Source organism: Berghia stephanieae, chromosome 2 (assembly GCF_034508935.2).
Source record: "Berghia stephanieae isolate SIO BIC M18660-M18661 chromosome 2, UCSD_Bste_1.3, whole genome shotgun sequence".
In the NCBI taxonomy this organism is placed as follows: Eukaryota; Metazoa; Mollusca; class Gastropoda; order Nudibranchia; family Aeolidiidae; genus Berghia; species Berghia stephanieae.
Window position 1 is genome coordinate 67,849,947 of NC_088361.1, and position 16,366 is coordinate 67,866,312.

General features: G+C 33.5%; 1 protein-coding gene across 2 annotated transcripts in view; it reads right to left on the reverse strand.

Moving 5' to 3' along the window:
• Window positions 1-254: 254 nt before the first annotated feature.
• The window catches only part of LOC144965393 (condensin complex subunit 3-like), a 34,518-nt gene continuing 18,406 nt past the window's right edge, over window positions 255-16,366 (reverse strand). For both annotated transcript variants that reach the window (XM_078900689.1, XM_078900691.1), the window contains exons 10-20: window positions 16,047-16,223; window positions 15,218-15,325; window positions 14,492-14,611; window positions 13,691-13,969; window positions 9,870-10,051; window positions 9,340-9,514; window positions 7,801-7,971; window positions 5,307-5,523; window positions 3,375-3,459; window positions 2,015-2,161; window positions 255-398 (exon numbers count right to left, since the gene is read on the reverse strand). In XM_078900689.1, the coding sequence (XP_078756815.1) occupies window positions 365-398; window positions 2,015-2,161; window positions 3,375-3,459; window positions 5,307-5,523; window positions 7,801-7,971; window positions 9,340-9,514; window positions 9,870-10,051; window positions 13,691-13,969; window positions 14,492-14,611; window positions 15,218-15,325; window positions 16,047-16,223 (1,695 nt within the window). In that variant the 3' untranslated portion in view covers window positions 255-364. The remainder of the gene's footprint in view (window positions 399-2,014; window positions 2,162-3,374; window positions 3,460-5,306; window positions 5,524-7,800; window positions 7,972-9,339; window positions 9,515-9,869; window positions 10,052-13,690; window positions 13,970-14,491; window positions 14,612-15,217; window positions 15,326-16,046; window positions 16,224-16,366) is intronic.

The following is a 16,366-nucleotide window of genomic DNA, read 5'->3' on the forward strand; positions in this document are numbered from 1 at the left end:
ACGTATAGCACAACACATGACACCTGCTAGGTGATAGTTCATTTTTTTTTCTTCTTACAGAGACAATGCTGTTAACGACCAGGTACTCATTTTACTTCTGAGTACAGTGAGAGAATGTGAGTTAAGAGCCTTTTCCAAGGACTCAACTATCACCAGTCAGAGCGAGACTTGAACCCAGGACCCTTACAATCCAAAGGAGAGTGTCATACCACTGGACCTCATAGCCCTACTTATAAAAAAACACAAAGTAAAAATGACAAAATAGTATTGTGGATGTTTATTTCATATACAGTTTAATGGTGGTATGAAGCATTGTACGAAGTGAGTAAACAAATAGAAATAGAAGGATGGGAAAGGTCCATTTTTACAAAGCTGGATCTTGAATATTATGAAGAGGCCTGATTGAAAGAGGAGAAAAAAACAAAACTATTAGTGAAGATAAACGCTGAGACAATGCACATAAACTAGAATTGGAATATCAAATGAATAGTAACCAATACCATCTAACATTGTCATAGAACTTTTGAAGGTCTTCCAAGTCTATGATGTTGGATTTTATTCCAGTTTCTGTTGCATAAAACTGATGGAAACAAATGGTACTCTTTGGATAAGAGTACTTTCCACCAGATCTAACCGACCCAGTTACTCTATCACTGCTACTGATAGATGGACAGAAATATGTTGTATAAAAAGATTAGACATGCAAAGTTCATGTTATATGGATGTTTTCAGAATACAGTTGGGCTCAATCAACATGTGAAAGTTTGAAATCATAAAACACACAGATCTCTTAAGAGATTATACTAAAAATAAAATCAATTAAAACTCCTCTCTTTGAATAAAGTATAAAATGTTAGAGGCTTTTGTGACAAATGATTTTATGGTTTGGTACTTAATTCAACTTTATTTCAACAGTGATTCACGTAATTAATTGACTTAGTCGCTTTTTATCACTGACATACTTGGACCTAGCTCATTTTACTACGATCCGATTTACAAAGAGAGCTACTTGACTTAAGGTAACTGCATGCATGCAACGGAAGAGCAAAACACCTGATTATTTATATATTCAGTTCAGGTACCAGCACACCTGTAAGCCTTCCCTTAAATTGATACCACAGTGCAGCACAAAAATCTCGAACAAGTTGGAACCAGGCCTATTTGTATGAGATTTCGGTGGAGTATTTTACAAATAATGTGAAGGGGTTAAAGATGGGTGGTTTAGGTAAGGTCTCATTATAATGAGGTGCTGTGTTTAGTGCGTCTTGTTTCATTCAATAACAAATGACAATGTGTACTATATTAAAAAGACAAAGCCAGGACATCGCATTGTTGATTACACACTCAGCACTCGATATCTTTATATCTGCGAATCCAGTATCTAATTTTTTCCACTCCTCACTTATCCACCTGGAGCCTCTTAATCTTAATCAGTTCTTTGATTTTAATACAAAACAACATAGGCTCGTGCCATTGCTGCGTCACTAGCCTTCCACTGGGACTGATACACAGAGTGAAGCATCGCATGCATAAGACACTGGTCAAACATACTTCGCAAACCACCTCCCTCCACTCACACACATACGAGTGAAAACACATTAACTAGCACAGTTAATGCCAATGGAGAATGATGGCAGCTTTCATTTCCACTCAATAGAAACATAGGCAAAAGAATTTTATAAACAAGCGCGAAAGTGAAGGTCCAGTTTGTTTGGGATTTCCATGGTCATCAACGAATGCGAAAGTGAAGGCTCAGAGAGATTTCCATGTTTGCCTCCGATAGTGTTCGAGATTTTCGTGTTGCCAGTAGTATGAAAAAAGAGGGATTAAATAGGGAGTTGAGATGTAATCCAGATTTGCGAGTTCGAGATTTTTGCGCTGTACTGTCTAATTTTACATGAGGTCTAGACATACTGACATTATGTAGAGTCTTTGGGACTCCAACAAGTGATTGTTTATAACAACTGATATAAAGCAGAAGCTCAGGGTTCCTGGTTAAAGATATTTTTCTTACCGTTTTGGAGTTTTCCCAGATTTTCTGGGCTTCTTTGCACTATTTTCTAGCAGCAAATTTTCCAAGTTAACCCTGGTCTCTTCCAAAGCTTCTGCTTTCCTTGCCCTTGTCTGAGCGGGTGTGGCAAAAACATTATCATCAAATTGACTGTGGAAAATATGAATTTTACAGGTTATTACATTGTCTTATCAAAGACTATCCTTTAACTTTTACTGCAACCTGGTGCTTAAACTATTCTTACTGTTCTTGGGTAACACAAAATTTACATTTATACATTGATATGGTGAAAAAGAAAAAAACCCAACTTGTCGGTCAAAACATAAAGGAGGTAAATTTGCCAAAATTTTCCCTGATTGTCAATCGTTCAATCTGCTTGAAATTTAAAATGACATATAAAAAACATGTTACAGTGGAGCTTAGTTAAAATGAAAAACTCCGTTCTGTGCATAAATTCTCATTATTCCTAAGCTCTTGTTATAATGGATTTTCAAGAGAAAGAACCACATAATCTCATTTTGACCCTTTAAATACAGTTGAGAATGGATATAACAACATCGTCAGGACTGTGGTAAAATGTCGATATATCAGTCATTCCAAAAAATGAAAGGGAAACAAATTAGAAAACAAGGGAAGTCAATCTTGATGATAAGGTGGCCTTTAAAAGGGCCGATTTGAAATTTATTACGGTTCACTTTATTTGACTTCTGTTATTATGGTCTATCTCTGAAGGCAAAGAATATTTTTATGGACCCTTTCCTCCACAAAGACAAGGAAGTCAAGTAAGGAAGTGCTCGTGAATTTGCTGTGCAAAACAGTGTAGGGTCTTGATAGCTACTATAGTGACAGGGCCAGAGACTGGTCCCAATGGTGCACTATCCTCATCAGATTCCACATAGGCAACAATGGCGACTTCTAAATTTTCAACTACTATGTCGATATAGGCGATTTTTATTTACTAATGTTATATAGCGAAACCCCCCCCCCCCCAAAAAAAAACAGGACTTTGATGTCATGTCGATACATATCCGCCCTGCACTGTACACCGATAATCCTTCAAAACAGTGTACATGGTGCTGGACTTTATATGAAAGCATCAACATGACCTAAATGTGTCGAAAGCGCTGTAAAACCCTTGAAATGAATAGTAATCTCAAAATTAATTTTTATTTGGAAGTAGGTAGCATTTTCCCAAGAATTACTTCCCTTGTCTTAGGATGCAAAAAAAAGGGGGAGGGGGGGGGGGGGGGGGGTGTGTTAACCTCATTTTGGCTTAGGATGTATTGGGTTAAAACAAACAAATTAATCATTTTCTACAATATGTGTTGTTCCTTCTTTGGCTATGAAACTAAACCCAAAGTACCTGAAGTTAGCATTGCCTCGGGTTGATCTCACAATGCTTCTGGTTTTTGAAACTCGTGTTGATTTAGGATTGGCTGGCGTTTTCACTGAAAATAAAGAGAACATCGCAGTAAGTTAATCTACAGTAATGATTTATTCAAAATTGATCTCCCAAAATTGTTCATACTATTTCCTACAGACCAGAGAAAAGTGATGCCAATTGAAATATGGCCTTTATGACAAGGTTAAAAATACAGGAAATGTAATGCTGAAAACATGCTGTCAGTACAAATAATGAAGTGGTGACCATTAACTCTCTTGAGACAGGTTTTTTTTACCTCGACAACCCTCGAAAAGACTGGGGTTGAATGTTTTTAAACCAAGTTATTCGTAAAGTTTTATCTTAATGAAATTTGATCTGCAATTACTGTTATATATAAAATAAACTGCGCCACTCTATCTGTTATAGTTTTAATGACATGATTTATTGGAAATATCGATACTGCCCTGCACCATTGTGTGGTAAAATGTTTAACTAATGTTAGAGACAAGTTCTGCATGCACATGCATCTACTTTTCAAACATTTATTGATAAAAACCAAAATTTGAGGTGGCAAACAAAAAAAAATTAATTGCTTTCACATTTAGTTGAAATTACATATAATGCATTAAATACATCATAGAATAAGCCTAATTTTTTCCAAAGGTCTCAGAACAGAAATAAAAAATTTATCAGTTGTCAAATATGCCGAAAAAGCTTAAAATGTGAAAAAGGATGAAAGCCTAAGAAAAGTGATGCAAGCGACTATAACTAAAAACCCTATAAGACGAAAACTATTAAAGTTACCAACCACCCTGAGATACCAAATTAAACCTTATTTCTATCTCTATAAACAGGAAACGATATATATATTTGATTTTATTTGAACTGAAATATTACCACAAGGAGGAGTGGTAATATTAGTAATCGAAATGTATAAGTATAAGTTCACTAAGACAAAACATGACGAAAAATGTTTATAAAACTTTTACCATTTAATATACACGAGAAGTAAAGCTATATGAAAGGTTATGTTATGCTCGTTCAATTGTCAGTATTCAAACATAACTTGAGATGAATTTAATTTTAATATAGAATAAAATATTGAAATTTATGGTTCTATTGTAGATCCGCTTTTCCGTCAAAATATCTTTTGTTATAAAACTTTTACTGATTAAAATATATGAGAAAAAAAGATCTCACATGAAAGCCTATTTTCTGCATGAGACAAGCACACATATTCTTGTTTATTTTTCTACAATAAGAATACAAAAGTGCGTCATCAAATGTGAACATACTAAGGAAAGTAAATCATACAGTTAGAACTTAAATTCAGAAAAAGTGTGGGGCAGGCACTTCAAACATTCCCTATCTGCATGCCTTTAGAACTATTTATTATTTTTAAACAATTAAATATGATAAAGTTATTCATTATACTGCAAAGATTGCCACAGTCCCTAAAAACGTATATTATTACCATTATCACCGTCATCATTACTTAATTTTATGGAAGTGAAATTCATTTCTTTTTTCTCATTCCTCCCTCCTAAACAAAAATGCAGATTATAATTCATTGTCATGCCAAACCTACATAAATAAAAAAGAAAATGTCGACATTGCATCATATAAAAGGTACACACAAAATCCAGAAAGAATAGCGAACAAACTAACAAAAAAAATGTGTGAAAAATAAATATAATAATAAATAAACAATTAGGGTTTGGGGAACTGAACATTACAAAATTCTGAAATTTATCATCTTGTTCTTTCCTTCACTACTCCTTCCCCCCTTCACACCAATTAACCAACCTAGCACAAGTAGTCAAGGATAAAGTTCAAGATAGAATAAAAAGACAACTATTGTCCTTTCTTTTTTTTTTTTTTTGTTCATTGCTAAACCGGAAAAGTCCTTACAATTTGTTGCTGCTGGGGTGGGACAAGGATTTTCAACTGGCCTTGCAGATCTCGGTTCTGGTGTTTTATTTATCTCATCAGCATTGTCGTCTTCATCTTCTTTGTCCTCTTCACCCTTCTCATCGCTCTGAGCTATTTTCTGTGCCTCTTCAATCATAGCACTAATATTCTGATTCAAATCCTCTATCAGTTTTACACATTGTTTCTCTGTGACAACCTGTTGAAAATACATATATTTTTTAATGTTTGTTTTCAGTGATGTAAAACAGCAATAAATGATACAAAACAAGTAGGACTTGAAAAAAACCACATTGGTTGAAATCCACATTTTTTCCAGCAATGTAACCAGGTAGCCATCAATAAATTCCAAGATGTGGTTAAATATTTCCACAAACATAAGCACTATATTAAAATGGTTAAACTAATACAGTGGAATTCACATAAAGTCAACACTCTTTTAGTCAAGCTCTGGTTAAAGTTGACACCACTTGATGGTCTCAAATTTTCTGTTCTTTATCTATTTGTGTCCCATTGATAATATATAAAGTTATCCTTGCTTAAAGTCAACCAATCTTTCTGGTCCTACTATGTTGTCTTTATCAGGATTCCACTGTATTATTGTGGTGAAAGAAAGAAAATAAAACAGTAATCAAAGGATTACAAGTACTACAACTTATGGCTTAATGAGGCTTTAGATACCTTCATCAACCTCACAAGATGGCAGTACAGTCTAATCCATTTCTGTTGCAGATTCAGTGTTGAAAGTAAACCTGACATTGAGTGGACGGTTTGGCTAGTAATGTTCTTGAGGCTTGATATTTAAGAGCTCCAATGAGTAGTGCATGAATTACTGAATTCACAGAGCTTACAAGGGATTGAATTTCACATTTGAATCACATTTGGAAAAAATATTAATGCATAAATCTCTTTGTTTAAGAACATGGTACTCTGTATATATTTTTCTTTCTTGGGTTTTTCTCAAGAATATCTGTTGAGATTCTGTTATCTCTTTGTTTGCTGCTTTCTCCATTCGACTAGCGATTTCCATCCTTTTTATACCATCAAATGTGTCATCCTTTCTTTGAGTATTTGTTACAGACAAGCCAGCATGCTCTCCTTTGAATTCGTTCAAGTTTCTTGTCTGATTGCTGGTTATGGATCCCATACTCTACAATTATATTCCAGGATTGATCTGACAAAGACATTGCTTGGTTTTGTTTGTTTGTTTTGTTGTTTTTATTTACATTAAATTGAGTGTTGACGTTTTAGGAAATTTGGTTACCATGGTCATTTCATGACATCTTCTAGTCTAATGTTATTCCTAGAAAATCAGATTTTGTCATTGAATCCAATTTTTGTCCGATTCAACTGGCATCAGTTTGTTTGTAAAGCGCACGACTGTTTTTGTGGGTGGAATTCATACTTCCATTTGTTTTCTCATTCTTGAAGTATGTTGATGTCATTTTGGAGGATCTGTGTCATTTAATGTTTTAATCTCTTTGTAACAGGCTATCATCATCAAAAAGTAAAGCCTTGATTTTGTTCTCTCCGACTCTCTCTGGCTGAGCTGCCAACCCCAGCTGATGAGAATGTGTACAATGGGACCTCAAAATGGGGGAGATTTCATAAAAATGGGTACAATCCTGAAATCGACGGAAACTAACATATTCAATAAACTCATCTGCGAACTGAGACGGCGAAGAAAATTGAAAATCTGCCACCTGTCAAGAGAATGACTCTGAACAAAGAAACTAGACCTAAAAGTAAAAGCTTGAAACAGACTTCCAGGCTAACGATGAGAATTCGATTTCATGATATCGGACTAAAACAATAGAGCAATGAATTGGTATCGAGTACAAATTTGAACGATCCAGCAAGCTTAAGATAACAGCGATACAAGCATCCGGGTTATTACATCTAAAGAAAACTGAAGTGACTCCGTACACTGAAAATGGGTACAATCTTGGGGGAAATGCGGACAAGCGTACAAACGCTGAAAATGCGCACAATTCTGCATTTTTTGCGGTAGGTTGGCAGCTCTGCTCTGGCATTTAATTTTTGTATATTAGGAGTAAGGGAGGCCCAAGTACTGTTCCTCGTGGAACTCATGACAGAACTAGCACATATGTGGACATTTCATTCTCAATCACAACTTTCTGTTTACAATTTGATGAGAATTGGGCTACCCATGAGAGTTTCAGCTTTGCCAGGAGTAGGAGGCTTTCATGGTAGAATTTTGGTAGACTTTGTCAAAAACCTTACTAAAATCAAATAGTATGGTATCTGTTTGGGCCACCTCAATCAATGTATCTTGAGAGCTGGTGCCTGTAGTGATTAGTTGAGATTTACATGATCTTTCACAGTGGAATCCATCAAAATGTTAGATTTATCTAATTGTTTCTCAAAGCACTAATAAAACTTATAAACATTTCTAACATTTATTAAATCCACAATGAAAGTAAAACAAATAAAGTCAGTCATGAAATAAACTCACCATTATCATTTTATTGCATAGTGTATCCAAGTCCCTTAGAAGTGGGAGATTCTCAGGAGAAATGAATAACTGACCAAGAATTTTTAGCCAAAATTTGACATGGAAGGAGTCGGGAGCAGACAAAATCTCATTACATAACTTTACAGCCAAACTGTCATGGCAGGGATTCTCCTGATGAAGAAAAATGAATTATTATTAAACAATCAATCTCTATAATCATTGTTGAGTTTTCTCAACTATCAGGAGATGTGTTTTGTTTGAAAAGGGTAACTTTCAATATCTGCTTTCTTTGCCTTATATAACAGTACCCTGAGTGTTTCATTTTTTTAAACCTAGCTTTGCCAGGCAATTCCAAAGGGCCCAAGAGATGAAAAGAGAGCTTTGACTTATTTTCTGTCTGGCTGCCACTTAGTAAGTTTTAAAAGTCACCTCATTTCTCTGATCAATAACAAGATTCGTCTTCTAACAAAATGGCTAGGTAAATTACAAATTTCACAAAAAGCATTCTGCCATATCACATTTATCTCTTTTCTTAACCAACTAAATATCACCTAATCAATATAAATAATTCCACATGTTACAACTGTACCAATAACATTTATCAATCTTTTCCCAAACATACAACCAAAAAAATAAACAAAATTTATTCTATCTGTATGGAATGAAAATAGCAATCTGCTATTACTGCGAATTTCATGAACAGAGATGCCAATCTAAAATTTGTCTCACAGGATCCAATCTATTTTGGACAGTTAAATATTCATATGAAGACAATGTCATCAACCACTTCAACTTCCTTTTAAAAAAAATCATATTAGATAATCCACAAAAATCAGGCAATGTCTCATAAATTTATATTGAATCGCTTTGTTGATGGTAGAGATAATGATGATGTGGTGGTGGTTGAAGTAGTGTTAGTAATGATGATGATGATGTAGTGGTGATTGTAATTGTAATGATGAAGTTGTAGAAGTGGTAGCGATGATGGTGATGTGGTGGTGGTTGCTGTAAGTGGTGATAAAGATGATGTGTTGGTGTTAGTGATATTGATGTTGTGATGGTGGTTGTAGTGATAATGATAATGTCGTGGTGGTTGAAGTAATGGTGGCATAAATTGTGGCAGGAGTGTTGATAATGATATGGGGCAATTGTGATGATACAACGATTACATATTACCAGAATTTGATGGAAGTTGTCTGTAACCCAGAATTTTTACTCCAGACCCAGTAAAATCGGAGTTTTGGCATCTCCATGAAAAACTGAGCAAAATGTTATTGAAACATTTTTGTAAAGGGTGCTGCTCGAAGCTCGAAGATATAAAATATCAATGTGAAATTGAATGTAAGCTTCAATATAATATACGAAAACAGATAGAATGGACGTTTTGGGTTTCCCCTTTATCAACAAAACAGGATGAATGAACCACTACAGACGAATGAGATAATGTGGTAGTATTGTTGTTAAGATGAATAAACCATCACCTGTTTAAAACATTTTGGGCACATATTAATTTCCTACAAAGGGATCAAAAGAGCTTACCTTAGTTGAAGACTGTGCTCTTTGGTTGTCAATCAAATGTTCAGCATCTGTTAATCTGCATAAGAAGTTTGCAACGTTTAATTCATTCACTTCGGCCAAGGGTGAAGATGATGGTGCTCGCAGAATGGTACGGAGGGTTGGCACAAATGTTTCTTCAATCAATTGTTGGTTTGAACTGAAACAAAATTTGGTGACAATGACAGTAATAAGGGTTCTTAACTAAGCACATTGCAATTTCTAAAATTTTAAAATTTCTGAACCACAGACATAAGCATTTCATTAAACAGATTTATAAGAAAAAATGTTTCAAAATCCTAGAGATGAAAATTCTACTTAAAAAATAAACAGACCACACACGCACACAAACCTATTGAACCTTAAATGGCTTCCAAAAGATGATGTTGTGGACAACAATTTTTTGATTGTACATATTAAAATCACATCAGATGGTTATGTAAAAATAAAATGAATAAATGGATGAAGGAGAAAATTAAGATGTTCATTACTCTTGCAGGGAATGTGCATCTTACCTGTTTGTAAAGGCGAACAATGGAAAGAAAACAGCAAGAGTTTGTAGTAATGAAGAGTCACTTTCACTGAGTGGATTGAACCAAAGTAGTAGCAAGTGTGACATGAGATTTGATGATACCAGACGACCTGATAACAAGAGCTTGGAAAAGCCTTCAACAGCCACCATCCGAATATCCGAACACTGCGGAATTATAATCAACAGGAAAATTTCACCTTTTAGTTATTTTCACTTGATAAAAAAATTAAAAAATATCTATATCTATATATATATATATATATATATATATATATATATATATATATATATATATATATATATATATATATATGAGCCAAGGTCAAAAGGTGCCCGCCTGATACCAGTGTTAAGAAAATTTGATTTTTACTTAATTATGGGCTGTTTTCATTGGGTTAATGCTTGTAATCAATTGATAATATGAAGAAGAGATAAAATGAGATAGCTCAACATACTCTGTTCAACAGAATATGAAATAAACAACTTGAAAGTGAAATTTGAATGCTGTTTGGCATGTGCTTAAAACGAGGTCAACGCATCACCTTTTTAGAAATCATGTAGAAATTAAATGTGATGTTTTACCCCCCTTGATTGAAATTTGACTAATTGTATAAAGTCAAAATTTACTTTTAAACGCAATTGCAGTATATTACATATCTGATTAAGTTTCATATAGATTTCTTAAAAATTTGGTGTTGCTTGTGACCTTTGGAGTCATCAAACACAGCACAATACGAAGACTCGACACGAAACTTTAAAGCTCATGTTTAATCTTTATAAAATGTTTTATTATGAGAAAAAAGCATAGATTTACTATCTTAACTCAAATCTTGGAGTAAATGTATACCGTTTTGCGGTTATTGAGGCTTATTGGTTTTGGTGTCATTTGTCACAAGCAACACGGCATGCGTGAATACGTGGAAGTTTGTTTCGTTAAATGGCGATTCGCAATTTGGATCCACCCTTCTTACCAGCCTTTGAAGTGCAGCACGTTCATTTGCCTTTCCAGCGTGGCTCCAGGCAGAAAAGGTAAGTTGAACTTTGGTGTCATCGCTATTTTACATTGTCACAAGCAACACTTGATATTGGATATTACAAAGTGCCACCAAAAAATTATGTTTTCAGCTGATATTCTATTTACAAATATGATATTATGACATCTCACATAAGACTGTGATTTTGACACAATTAATTATTTCCTTGTAATTCTAATTTTTTATGTTTCAGGGTTGTATCAATCAAGAAAAAGACAAAACTCAAGCTTTTGACGAATCCAGATAAAAGAAGGGTTGTCAAGAAATTTGATTTGATGTACTATTAACACACTAAATTACTACAAACTAGCAGATTTGAGCAGTATGGTGATGGTTACCGTATGGTTACATGAATTCATTACCATGGCTGATATTTATCTAGTGTTTGTGTGATTTCTGGTACTTTTTGTGACCATTGGTGTCATTGGTTAAAATGTCACAGGTGACACTTAAGTTTGAAGTTTCTAATGTATTTCTGTTATCATGTTCTTCAAAGCTTGAAATATCATTGAATTACATTTTAACAGGCTATATTACATGTGTTCAGTGCTATTTTTGATTTATTGAGGCAAAATTGCGTTCTAGTGCCGATTTTGACCAAAGTAATAGCAACAATGGTATTACTAATTTCTAAGTATATTTCCAATTTGAAAGTATTTAGTTTCTTAAGATATTATTGAATTTCATTTTAGAGTAGGTTATTGTGCTTTTTTGACTGAAAATAATGATATATTATGGACGAAAGTGTGATTTGGTGTTGCTTGTGACATAAGTAATGGTGTCACCGGTCTTATGTCACAAGTCACATTCAGATGCTCTAATTTCCATGTATATTTCTATTTTTAAAGTCTTTGGTTTTTGAAATATTATTAAATTCCATATTTAACTGTGGTTATTACACTGGTTTGACTGAAATTAATGATATATTGTCGAAATTGCAATTTGGTATTGCTTGTGACATAAGTAATGGTGTCATCGGTCTAATGTCACAAGTGACACAATGCCGCTAAATAAGATATGCTTTGGTCACATTATTTCCCAACATTTTATTCCAAAAGTGTCTGAACATTGCTGGTAATAAACATATGCAATATTGTTGTTTTTGTTAATGTACAAACATTTTTATGAAATAATATATTTGCATTCTATGTTGCTTGTGACCGATGACACCAAAAAGCAACATTTTCTCCAATAGTTGGTAATATTATTGTACTATGATTGTTGTTGATTGTGTCTTTTTGTCCATAACTTACTAAATAAAGTTTGATACTCAACAAAAACCTTTTGGTTATTGAGTTTTTTGTCTCATTTTGGTGTCACCGGTCACAGGTGACACCAGCAACCTATAGGTACTGTTGACGATATTATGCTGCGTTAGACCTTAAAGTTATCTAAAGGGCCTTTGATTCATGAAGTACAGGGTTTTTGCTACACATATAGAAACATGAATGGACTATTATGTCACTTTTATTTTGAGAAAAAAAATTGGCACCTTTTGACCTTGGCTCATATATATATATATATATATATATATATATATATATATATATATATATATATATATATATATATATATATATATATATATATATATATATATATATATATATATATATATATATATATAAAAATATATATGTTGCCAGGTTGTGAAAATACTCTGTATAATTGGAACAGACAATGTAAGAGAGGATGTCACCATTAGTTATGAGCTGGTATTTCAAAATTTTGCAAAGAAATGATGAATTTTGCTGAAGAATATAAGTAAATTTTGAACAAATTTAGCAGGTTTCTAAATATGTTGTATCACACCAAACAACTAACTATTTGGAAATAGGCACAAAGTTGGGAAAACAAAATTACAATAAAAATCTTCTTCACCGCGGGGAACGCAAATTTAGTAAAAATGTAAAACAAGAAAAAAAAAAGAATTTGTCAAAAATTTGCAAAATGTGCAGTTTTTGCAGTTGCAATGCAAATCAGAAAATTTTCTCTAATATTGCGGCCGCAAGCTGTGCCAAAAAATGCAGGGTCAGTATGAGGTATAATTTATAGATTTAGACTGTTAAAAAGGCTATTGATAAAATACTGACAGAAATTTTCACCAACAAACCAAAATCTCAATTTCTTTAAAATTCTAAGTGAGTGTTGTACAAAGAACTGAAAATAGCCCAATTATACCCCTTTGGTTTTTGGGATTTCCTAATAATAATAAAGCATAAGAGATAACATTATGAGGCATCCTTATTACCCTTTGTAAAAAAAACAAAACGGATACAGTTCCATAATTGTTTTTTCCTCACACATACAGTTTTACTAAAAATATAATTTGACGTGTAATAATATCCTGACTACAAAATAAATGAATTCGAGAACCAATCATTGTAAAAAAGAATGCATTTTCAGAAGAGATAATAAAGGTGAGGTCATTGGAGGGGTAAAATGATAATATTCTTGAACTCCTCTATCTGAAATTTCAAACTCATTCCTGATGCATGCTCTCAAGTTGATGCGACACTGGGAGCTTGTTCAAAATTTATAACACAGGAGTTCAAGAATCTTATGTTACCACAGTGTTATGAGTTGAGGTAGAAACGCTCTTGGGACCTGAAAATTAAAATTTCATCCTTCTTATTTTCATTAGATGAAATAAAATAATGATGGATTGATCATTTTACAAGCACATATTTTTGGAATCAAAGGTGAGTCAAAAGATCACAAATTGCAGAACATTTTGCAGCTGTACAGAAATAATAAAATAAAACAGTACCTCATTGTCCAAAGCAGCACTCAAAATGGTAATGAGTTTATTTGCTGTCTCATTTACATTTTTGCTTTTGTCTTCTTGCTGACTTTCATCAAAAACATCTGCTGAACTTATGTCAGTTTCTGTTCTTTGCTCCTCTATTTCACTCACAACAGACGACTCCATTTCCCCAATGACAGATTTGTCATTCTCATTGAATGCATCCATGCCGTACACATGAATCAAATCGAAGATCGACTTCAATGCTGTGATCTTGACCATTTGGGTATCAATCTGGGAGGCCTGCATAGGGAGAGAAGAAATGAAAAAGATAGGAGTTAAATTCTTTATTAACCTGGTGTATTGTCACAAAAGAGGACAATAATTGATCACAAATTAAACTAACAAATAAGCACTGCCTTCTGAAGACAATAAAGATCATGCAATGCCACTTTGTTTGACAAAAGACTTTTAAAAGTATCAGACAATTTATGTTGTAACCTGTGTTTGGAATTCAAAGTTCACATGTACAAGCTTGTAGATAGATGGAAGGAAGAGATAAAATAACTAGAAAGAAGGGAGTGATTGAAGGCAACAAAAATGGGTGCTATCTGGTCTTCATTCCCATAGTTGTCAGCCTTTCCAGTGCAGCAATTAATCTTTACCAACTGAATCAGACTCAAAGAAAATATTTTATTGTCCGGACATTATTTTCATGGTGACTTGCACAAAATTAATTACCATATGGCAAAAATGTCTAATAATCAATATCCTAAGTCAATGTTAATTGTCAGAAATGAAAGGAAAATGCTATACTCAAAATACCTGTAACAGAAGAGGTAAATGTTGGAAAATGATCTCCTTCTTGATCATACAATACAGACCAATTGCCTTCAATGCATAGTTACGGATCTCTGCCACTTCATTGGTCATACCAGGTAGAACCTGCCATGGAATTGGTATTCAGTTAAGATCAATTGTTATGAATGAATAATTAATAGGACTGCCATGGCAGTAGAGGAAGATCCATTAACCAGAGATGCTACCCCCCCCCCCCCCCAATAAAAACAAACAAACAAACAAACAAAAAAAACAAAACAAAACAAACAACCCCCCCCCCCAACCAAAAAACGAGGTTTATAGGAAATACGAGATCCCCTGAATACTAAATACTGCAATACTTTTTTGTTGTTTAACCATGTTTACTTCTAAAGATATTACAGCCTTGTGACATTTAATTAAAGAAATAAAAGAATTTACAGATAGATATGTACAAAAATTTGAACCTGGAGGATTTAAGTCTGAATCTGACTTGGTTTGCCCCAAAAGGCTGTGTAAATTCTGATTTTATCTGTATAAATTTAGATCATCAAGTATAGTTTGTTGTATAAGGCCAATATGTAATCGAGTGGACTTGTTCACTGGAAGTTCTAAACAAAAGTTTGATCAATTAAAACTTTGAGTTATGATATTCTTTTTAAAATTCAAAATTTTAAAAAGACAAAATAAAAAAAACAAAAAACAAAACAAAACAACACCAGCAATACTTACCTCTGTTTCCATCAATGTTTGCAGTGTAGGAGTCATTGTCTTAACATCAGGGAGGGCGAGAAATTCACAAACCAAGGTGAGACACTTCAGAAGTGTGAGAGGATCATTCTGGATAATAAATATATATAATCCATTTTATTTATCTTGTAAAAGACTTGTTAACTTAAAATAAGAAATAAGATCCTCTATTTAAGGGGCTACTACAACGACAACAAAGAAAAAGAAGAGTCAAGGCAATGGTGACCCAGTGCCAGTGGATAGTCATTGATAATCGCATATGGATATTCTCAATTTTCTACTTTTGATTCTAGCTAACATATTGCTTCCTTTAACTCTGTAAATTCACACAACAAATGTGAAGTTAGCTGCCTAATAAAAAATTAGGTATATTAGGAAATTCAAATGTTACGAAACCACTACTACTTCCAAATAAAAATTCGGAAGTGGCCATGGAAATAGGCCAAAAAATGCTATTGGCATAAAAGATGAGCTTCTGTTGTTTATCAGTGTGTTAAATTTACTTAACTACGTGCACACTTAAAATCGTTAAATACAAATTAAGAAGAGAAGCAATTAAAGAAATATTCTACTGAAAAGTAGACAACTAGAAAATTTGGAAATCCTATTAATTCGGAAAGATTTACATCCCTGTTCTCCATGACAGACTTGTGTAACAAGTTTGTAACAAGCAATTGCCACAGGCTGTTTAAACCACAGAAACAAGGATTATTAATACAAAAAGTGAAACATTCTGTGCATCAATAAGGAATGAAACTTAACATGTCTAAAATTCAACAGATTACACCAAAGAGAAACTTTTTAAACTTACTTTTTGAGTTCGAACTTCTTCCACTTGAGGCTCTGCCTCTTTAACCAGGATACTCTTCTGTAAATCTAAGTCAGAGATATTGGCTTTCAGCGCAGCTGCCTTCTCAAAGTCCTCATTCTGAATGCAAACATCCAGATCTTCTCTCAGTTGATGTATTTTTATTTTAATACCTGCAATCTAGATTTATGAAAAAAAGAAAAGAAAAAGGAATGAAATATAATAATACTAACAACAAGAACAACATAATGTCCAGTAAAACCCCAGACTGAAAAATTCTACCTTCAGGAAAAAAAAATTCCTTCCAGGCAGTTTAAGAATCA